Source organism: Nelumbo nucifera, chromosome 1 (genome assembly GCF_055504915.1).
Source record: "Nelumbo nucifera cultivar China Antique chromosome 1, China Antique-T2T, whole genome shotgun sequence".
Taxonomy (NCBI): domain Eukaryota; kingdom Viridiplantae; phylum Streptophyta; class Magnoliopsida; order Proteales; family Nelumbonaceae; genus Nelumbo; species Nelumbo nucifera.
In genome coordinates this window covers 170,611,781-170,620,029 of record NC_142649.1, presented here as the reverse complement: position 1 = coordinate 170,620,029, position 8,249 = coordinate 170,611,781, and the positions used below count along the sequence as shown (strand labels likewise).

The 8,249-nt window shown below is 39.0% G+C and overlaps 1 protein-coding gene across 7 annotated transcripts in view; it reads left to right on the top strand.

Annotated features, from left to right (window-relative positions):
* Positions 1-1,525: 1,525 nt before the first annotated feature.
* Positions 1,526-8,249, top strand: part of LOC104596661 (ent-copalyl diphosphate synthase 1) — a 35,349-nt gene continuing 28,625 nt past the window's right edge. For 3 of the 7 annotated variants that reach the window (XM_088895220.1, XM_088895221.1, XM_088895218.1), the window contains exons 1-14: positions 1,585-1,836; positions 2,300-2,392; positions 2,607-2,692; positions 2,781-3,084; positions 3,196-3,379; positions 3,610-3,824; positions 3,963-4,083; positions 4,187-4,299; positions 4,379-4,623; positions 4,736-4,851; positions 4,976-5,074; positions 5,180-5,434; positions 6,748-6,871; positions 7,085-7,297. In XM_088895220.1, the coding sequence (XP_088751346.1) occupies positions 1,746-1,836; positions 2,300-2,392; positions 2,607-2,692; positions 2,781-3,084; positions 3,196-3,379; positions 3,610-3,824; positions 3,963-4,083; positions 4,187-4,299; positions 4,379-4,623; positions 4,736-4,851; positions 4,976-5,074; positions 5,180-5,434; positions 6,748-6,871; positions 7,085-7,297 (2,259 nt within the window). In that variant the 5' untranslated portion in view covers positions 1,585-1,745. Of the gene's footprint in view, positions 1,837-2,170; positions 2,393-2,606; positions 2,693-2,780; positions 3,085-3,195; positions 3,380-3,609; positions 3,825-3,962; positions 4,084-4,186; positions 4,300-4,378; positions 4,624-4,735; positions 4,852-4,975; positions 5,075-5,179; positions 5,435-6,747; positions 6,872-7,084; positions 7,298-7,474; positions 7,914-8,249 lie in introns of those variants that run through there. The other 4 variants (XM_088895223.1, XM_019197621.2, XM_088895219.1 and 1 more) reach the window with 4 other exon arrangements.

The window sequence follows — 8,249 nt, the reverse complement described above, 5'->3', positions numbered from 1 at the left end:
TCCCGTTTGGCATGCGGAAGACTTAGTCGTCAAAAGATGTGGCGTCGAAAAAACATGCAAAGCCTATTTTGGGCTGATTTTGGGAAGTTTCAATCCGCGTCTTTCACGCACAGAAAGACTCAAAATAATGCACGGAAAGACACTCATCTGCCAAACGGTATTCAGGCTGCCCAAATCTTATGTCAAAGCTCAATGTGTCTATTCACTATCAGAGCTACGAGAATATCTTCTCAAAAAAGACTTGTCAAACGGGATTTTTGACCTAATGACATAAGAGCAGATATCTATATTTGATCTTAGTCAAACTGACACTTCATCAAGGTTATTTTTTAAAAAAAATAAAAATGTGGAGAGGAGTCGGATGTTCGGTCTTCCTTGCAGCATGCGCACATGGAGAATGATAGATAGTGGTGGTCCTTTTGCATCTGAAATGACCGAACTAAATGACTTTATTTTGTCTTTTAATGAATAAAGCATTTGAATAATATGAGGGTATAATAATTGAATCAACTTCAGTTTTTCAGTTTGAGTTTGAGTTTCAGCTTCAGCTGTTACTACATGACCTCCTTCCTAACTTCCTTTCACATTCGTCTGATATAAATAAGAGGAAGTTTTGGGAGTGCGTAGGCTGCGTTTGGAATTTCTTTTTTTAAGGATTTATCTTTTTTTTTGCCATTAAAATGCCTTTATATATTGAATTTTTAACCCAAAAGGAGGGACGAGTCGTTAAAATAAGGAATGCCAATTACCAAATGTAGTTATTTGAAAAATAATAAGTGATTGTTTTAATAAGTTATTATATTATAAGCATTTGCTGAAAAAGCACTTATTTCAATTATAGGTAATATAGGTATTTTTAAAATAACATGACAGGCCAAGATAAGTCAAAAGAAATAAACACTTAAAAATAAGTCTAAATTTGGGTTTGTAAGTGCTTACTCTCAGGAATAAACACTTATTCAGTTTTATTCCCCAAATGCAAATAATTGCTTTCTGGTCCAAAATAAGTACTTATTTGAATAATCGTTTATTTTTAAATACTGTCAAAATTAGCCTTTTTAGACTAAGTATCCTTTGTTTCGGTTAATTAAGTGATATTGTAATAAAATAAAATTTAATTATCTATATCCTTAATTTTGTACTTTTTGAATTACAGTCATCACTTGAGACAAGTGAAAAAGTTACTTATTTTATTTTACTTTCTTTGTTTTGAAAAAGAGTTGCTTTATATGCAGTGAACCAAATACCCCGCTAAAGACTAAAGACAAAACATGAAAACAAAAACTCATACAGTAGCAGAACTTTTATGAGAGAACCCCAGTCGAGGGAGGAGGTTACAGGAGGCCTTATCAACGAAAAGAAATCACATCAGCACCTGACAGAGGGTGCCACACAGACGCCCCACATGCATATTTCAGCGTGCATCGGAAACATCTACCACTGACAGTTTCGGGAGATGTTCCCAATCCGTGCGAAAATGTGCATGTGGGGGCGTTTGTGGGTGCAGATGTGAATTTCTTAGGCTCTGTTTGATTTGTGGGATGAGAAATGATGGGATGGGATGAGAAATTGTGAAGTTGTTAAAAGTGTATTACAGAGCAAATCACACCATACTCTCATTTACCTCTGCGTCAGGTGAGATCTGTTTTCTCTCTCTCTCTCCATTAATCTCTTCAGTTCAGTTTCTACTTTCTTCTGCCCCTTCCCTCTCTTCTCTCGGCCACCTTTTAAACTTTTAAAACAAAATGCTTTCTACGGCAACTCTCCTCCGCCAGTTTCCACATCTTCCAGTCTTACGAGCTTCTCCTTCATCAGATACGCCGGCGGTTTCCTCTGGTGAGTTTCCACTTTCTACGCTATATATCTTATGAACCATCACCTGGTACAAGTTCAGATTTCTGGGGACGAAATCGGATAATCTCCACGGCAGTTAAATGCTTTTTATTACTGATCCAGTTGGTAAAGGTAAAAGAAACGAACGTCAAGATTGATCGTTTTTCTCTAGAATCTATATCCTTCTGGATTACAGTTGTAACTTCTAAGACAAAAAAAAAAGGCGAGCTATTTTTCTGGTGAATTATTGAGATTCATGTTTTTAGCCGGGGAATTAATGGTGAACACTGCATAACCTCTTCTAAGTTTCCTGTTAACTTTGCTCTAACTGTTACAGAGTAATCGAATGAATGAGTCTAAAATGATATAGTGGCCGGCCGTATTGTAATTTTTTCACATCAAACTTACTTTCTAGTTTCGGCTATAAATCAATGGGTGTCCGTCCGTTAATTATTCTTCTTTGAAGGTGTATGGTCTATGATCAGGACTATGAATGAAAGGAATAACCTTGGTCTCTTCCATTCCATACTTGGCGCCAAATCCAAATCTCCCACGCAAGGTAACAAACATTTGATTATAGTTCCGGATCCCAGATAGATTCGTACTTGTGCACATATATATACGTACGTCCTTTCCTGCAAATGCATACGTATACGGAAAAACTTTAGCTGTTGCTGTTGGGCCCCAACAGCCAAAGACCAAAGTTAACCCTACGTATACACAACACACATGATACGCTAGCTAGCTGGATAATCCATGATCGTTTTGTGCAGTTTACGCGGAGGTTTCTAAACATGGCTCAGCAGTGATAGAGTGGCTAGAGACTGTCAACAGTGACGAAGAAGGGGAAGCTCATAACGTAATTTCACTTGTCGATTATTGCTTTCTTTTTGATCTTCACTGGTTTATCCAACTAAACTAATGGAGTTTCGTCTATGCTGACCAAGGTTTTGATTTCGAAAGAGATAGCGGAGAGGGTGGATTCCATTAAATCAATGTTGAATTCAATGGAGGATGGAGAAATTAGTATCTCGGCCTACGACACTGCATGGGTGGCTCTAGTCGAAGATATTCATGGAAGTGGTGTTCCTCAGTTCCCTTCTAGCCTTGGGTGGATCGTCGAAAATCAGCTCCCAGATGGTTCTTGGGGTGACCTTGGGATGTTCTCTGCTCACGATCGGATACTAAACACTTTGGCTTGTGTGGTTGCATTGAAATCATGGAACGTATACCCAGAGAGATGGGAGAAAGGTATGACAAAATTAACTAAATACTGGTTCATCATCAGTTGTACGTATTATCAGTTTATCAAATGAAAGTGATCATGAATTAATTAAGATGGGTTTTGCTTTGGCTTAATAGGAATGTTATTCATTCGGGAGAACATGTGCATGCTCGAAACTGAAAATGCAGAGAACATGCCGATAGGCTTTGAAATTGCTTTCCCTTCTCTTATTGAAATTGCTAAAAATCTGGATTTGCAAATTCCAGATGATTCTGCTTTCATGCAAGAGATATATACCAAGCGGAATCTAAAGCTCACTAGGTAATTAACTTGACACTCTGCGAGTAATGGTTTGTAAAAATTCTTATAATCGAAGGTGAAAATTAATGGAGTATGTCATTTGTCTTTGTTATATATATATATATATATATATATATATATATACATACTTTGTGAATTATTGCAGGGAGAAGACCGAAGAGATTTTATTTTTATATATAGATTAATATAATAATTAATTGTGTGATCTATATATATATATATATATATAGGATACCGAAGGACATGATGCACTTAGTTCCCACAACTCTCCTCCATAGCTTGGAAGGCATGCATGGGTTGGAATGGGAGAAGCTTCTCAAGCTTCAGTGCTCAGATGGGTCATTCCTCTTTTCGCCATCCTCGACAGCCTTTGCCCTCATGCAGACTAAAGATGAAAATTGCCTACAATATCTCAACAAAGTCGTCCAGAGATTCAATGGAGGAGGTAAAATATCTCTTCTGCCTCCACGATTAATTAGAAAGCTTTCCGTTTTAATTAATTACCTCTTAACTTTTTTTATTTTAGCTTCATATATATGTGCTCAGCTACTAACAGTATATATATGGTTTTGTTTTTTCTCAGTGCCTAATGTCTATCCTGTCGACTTGTTTGAACATATTTGGGCTGTTGATCGGTTGGAACGCCTCGGCATTTCTAGATATTTCCAATCAGAAATTAAAGAGTGCCTCAATTATGTCTACAGGTGTCGTTGTTTAATGCTCAGTTCAGATTTTTACCTTAAAATATTATTTGACTGAAACATTATTCCTCCCACTTTAACGCTCAAATCCCAATGAAAACATTAGTTATTGGACGGAGGATGGGATTTGTTGGGCACGAAATTCAAGGGTACATGATATTGATGACACAGCTATGGGGTTCAGGCTCCTAAGGTTGCATGGCTATGATGTCTCCGCTGGTAATTAATAATTACCATGCTCGAATAATATCAAATTATATATAGATAGTAGTATATTAATAATATACTACTAATTAAGATTCATTGCCGCATGCAGATTCATTTCGGCAATTCGAGAAAGGCGGGGAATTCTTCTGCTTTGCAGGACAATCGAACCAGGCAGTCACAGGAATTTTTAACCTCTACCGGGCGTCTCAGGTGTTGTTCCCCGGAGAGAAGATCCTAGAAGATGCCAAGACGTTTTCATTCAGGTTTCTAAAAGAAAAGCTGGCTGCCAATCAACTTCTAGATAAATGGATAATAACCAAGGACTTGCCTGGTGAGGTATATATAAATTAAATTAAAATAATAAAGCCAACTTTGTACTATAATTAATTCTACTTTCATTCAGGATTTTGTCAAACAGAAATAATGGGTTGCACGTCCAAATTATTAGGTGGGCCATGCTGTCGACATACCATGGTACGCCAGCCTACCCAGACTGGAGTCTAGGTATTATATAGAGCAATATGGTGGGGACGATGATGTATGGATCGGGAAAACACTGTACAGGTTCTTATCTCTTTCCGGCAGCATATATGGATTTTCTATTTTTTCCCCTGGATTCTACGTTTGACCTGGTTATTCGATCTGATCGACTTCGTCATAATTTTCCCGGTTGAATAATTTTATTCAGGATGCCTTTAGTTAATAACAATGACTATCTTGAGCTAGCAAAAATAGACTACAATCATTGCCAAGCATTGCATCAGCTGGAATGGATCAGTTTTCAGAAGTAAGCTAAGAGACTTACAGTGGTTCCTTGATGAGACATATTTATATATATATATATATTGCGTATATGAGAAATAGTTAGTTATTAAAGTATCCCATCATGCAGGTGGTACACAGAGTATAATCTTGGAGAGTTCGGGGTGAGCAGGGAGACACTTGTCCAAGCCTATTTTGTGGCAGCAGCAAGCATTTTCGAGCCTGAACGATGGACTGAGCGTCTTGCATGGGCTCGAACAGGAGTCCTAGTCAAGGCAGTCTGCTTTTACTTAGAGAAGCAAGCTGATCAAGAATGGAGAGACTTCGTTGATGCTTTCAACAGCAGTAGCAATAATTGTGATAACACACCTAAAAGCAACACAAGGTTAGAAACTATATTCAGACTCTGATGGTTGTTAGTTCTAACTTATAAAACGGTTTCTCAGCAGAAAATCTCTGAAAATTCATCACGACACTGGTTGAAGGTTTCATTCTTTACTCCATGTGACTATGTGAGAGAGAACCCTCACCCAGGAACCGCACAAGTTGTGAGCTCCGGCATTCAGGCAACGTCTATATATACCGCTGTTCTCTAGATGCCACTTCCATCTCCCATTCTATCTGCCTGGCGACTGAGTCTGCGATTCAGTCCCGGTTTATGCCACCTTTGTAGTTCTTTCGCATTGCAACAAGCAAGCCTCGGCAGCTTTCCGAGAATAACCAAATGCGAAAAAGAAGGAGAGAGAGAGAGAGGTAAAAGAAATTGAAGGCAAGAAACTCATTAATTCTTCAGACCAAACATAATAGATGCAAAGAAGGAAGAAGGCTTATATAGTAAGCGTGGTGTTGTTGCGAATTTAGAGATAGGAAACACGGCAGAAGCTGCACCAAGTCTTTTGCTTCGAAAGACTTGTGCAGAGGGTTCTGGTTGCCGAAGCTCACAATCGGTGTGGTTCCCCGGTCAGGATTCTGTCTTACAAAAGAGTAGAGAATATTGGAGCCTTCAACATCAACACTTGTTATGTGTAATCCAGCCGTTAACTCTTACTCCGTTAAGTGTGGTGAAAAAGGGTTAGGATTGGAGGGTCCAGCTAATTAAGTGCTGGACCCGAGGGTCTAGCAGATGCGTCATGCATGCTTATTGTTTGGTGTTTTGCAACACACCACAGCACGCTAGATCCCATGGTTCTTATTTACAGGAGGGGTTGATCCTTATTCACTGTGGATGTCAAAGCCCCCATACCGGTATCTTCAAAACAGTGAGGTGTTTTGGACCTGTTATGCATCCTGAAAAAGACTGTTTCCCCCTCCCTTTTCAAAAGGAGCAGAAGCTTTTCCCCTAATGCCTCCTTGTGCTATCTCATCATAATCGTCTTCTTCTGAGCATCATATATCCAAACCTTATACATGAACCAATTCTGTGATGACAACACAAAATTCTGAAGCGTTCATCTTTATGTAGCACTCTTCATTTGTTCTAATTAAGTTTCACTAACCAAACCACCAATACTAGCTACCACCAGAGAGAGAGATAGAGGATCCATCATCCACCCACTGAAAGGACAGGCCAGAGATATATGTTTTCTCTATTATGGAAATTAGTGGTCTCATTTTTCAAAAGTGGGTTTCATTTGTCGAGAGAAATGAAAGGAGCTTTTGGAGAAAAATGAAAGGTTGTATTTGTTTGGTTTTATGCAGGAGGTGGGGTTCGAAGAGGACAGCAGAGGGACTCATTAGGGCCCTGCTCCAAACCCTCAATCGGCTTTCATTGGACTCACTGATGGCGCACGGCATACACATCCGCCACTACTTACAACGAGCTGTGAGTACTCTATACTTGAACCACATCTCAAACCACCAATAACAATGACAAGGGAAGCTTTTTATATATACTCTCTCTGCATTATTGATGTTAACGCGTGGCGTGTGTGTGCGAGTGCGTGTGTGTGTGCGTGTGCGTGTGCGAGAGTGAGAAAGAGATCTGCCGTACCGTTTTCCTCTGTCCTTGCTATTAACAAAGTTTTGATGGGTACAGTGGGGCAGGTGGCTGCTGACATGGTGGGAGGAAAAACAAGAAGAAGAAGAAGATAGGCAGCATGAAAGAGAGGCAGAGCTACTGGTACTCAGCATAAACCTATGTGCCGGCCGTTGCATCTCGGAGGAGCTGTTGTCCCATCCCCACTATGCTCGTGTCGTCCAACTCACCAACAGATTGTTCCACCACTTGAGTCGTTTCCGGGAATGCAAGGTGAGAATTATGAATGAGCAGAGTGTGGCACAGAAAGGAGCTATCCATGACAAACAAAAACCCACTCCAAATAGATCTCTATCTATATATCTTCTCTTATTGCTGCACAAACAAGTAGGAATGTGGCTTTATTTGTTCTAATCCAATTCTTCTTTAATTTGCACTCTGCGCTCTCAGGATGATTAATTCTCTTCTCAAAATGAAAAAGCACTCGCTGTTGTTGGCTGAATTTGGTTCCCATTTCACATGCATGCATGACATGAAATGGGACACCTTTCCCAGACGACAATTGCAGCTGGAAATAGATATGGGTCATCCGCACTCAAAATTAAGTGGGAAGACAATTGGACATGTCTGATCCCGTTATATTTTTCTTACACATTTTCTCCCGAGTCAACGTGCATGTAAGAGAACACCTCTCACAGACCCAACGGAAGTGCAAGAAAAAACTCATCAAACCCCGGCCCATAACTAATATTTAAGGGATGGAGTTAATAATGGAACTTTATGGGTCCCTCCCAATACATGTAGAGAGAGAGAGAGAGAGTAATTTTATAATTACAAACGTCTTTCCATGGACATTATTACACGAATTACTTGTCTACTCTTTTTGCTTTCCATCTGAAATAGCACCATTTCATTAATTTTAGTTTTGACAGCCTTCATCTCAATTAAGTTTACTTCATTCTAGTGGGATGGATTCACTTGAGGTTGTTCAGGAAAATAGTAAATCAGTTCATTTTCAACACATGCATCTTTGAATGACTTCATTCTATTATTTCTTAAGTTCATTAAAAAAAAATGGGTATTCTCTCTTCTGAATTTGGGTAGCTGATGGAGCTATGCTTGAAATGAGAAAAGAAACAAAAACAAAAAGGAGAGCAATAATATATGGAATATTGCAGTGACCAATCGATGCTCAATATATCTTATATTATGTTCTTAATTTGTT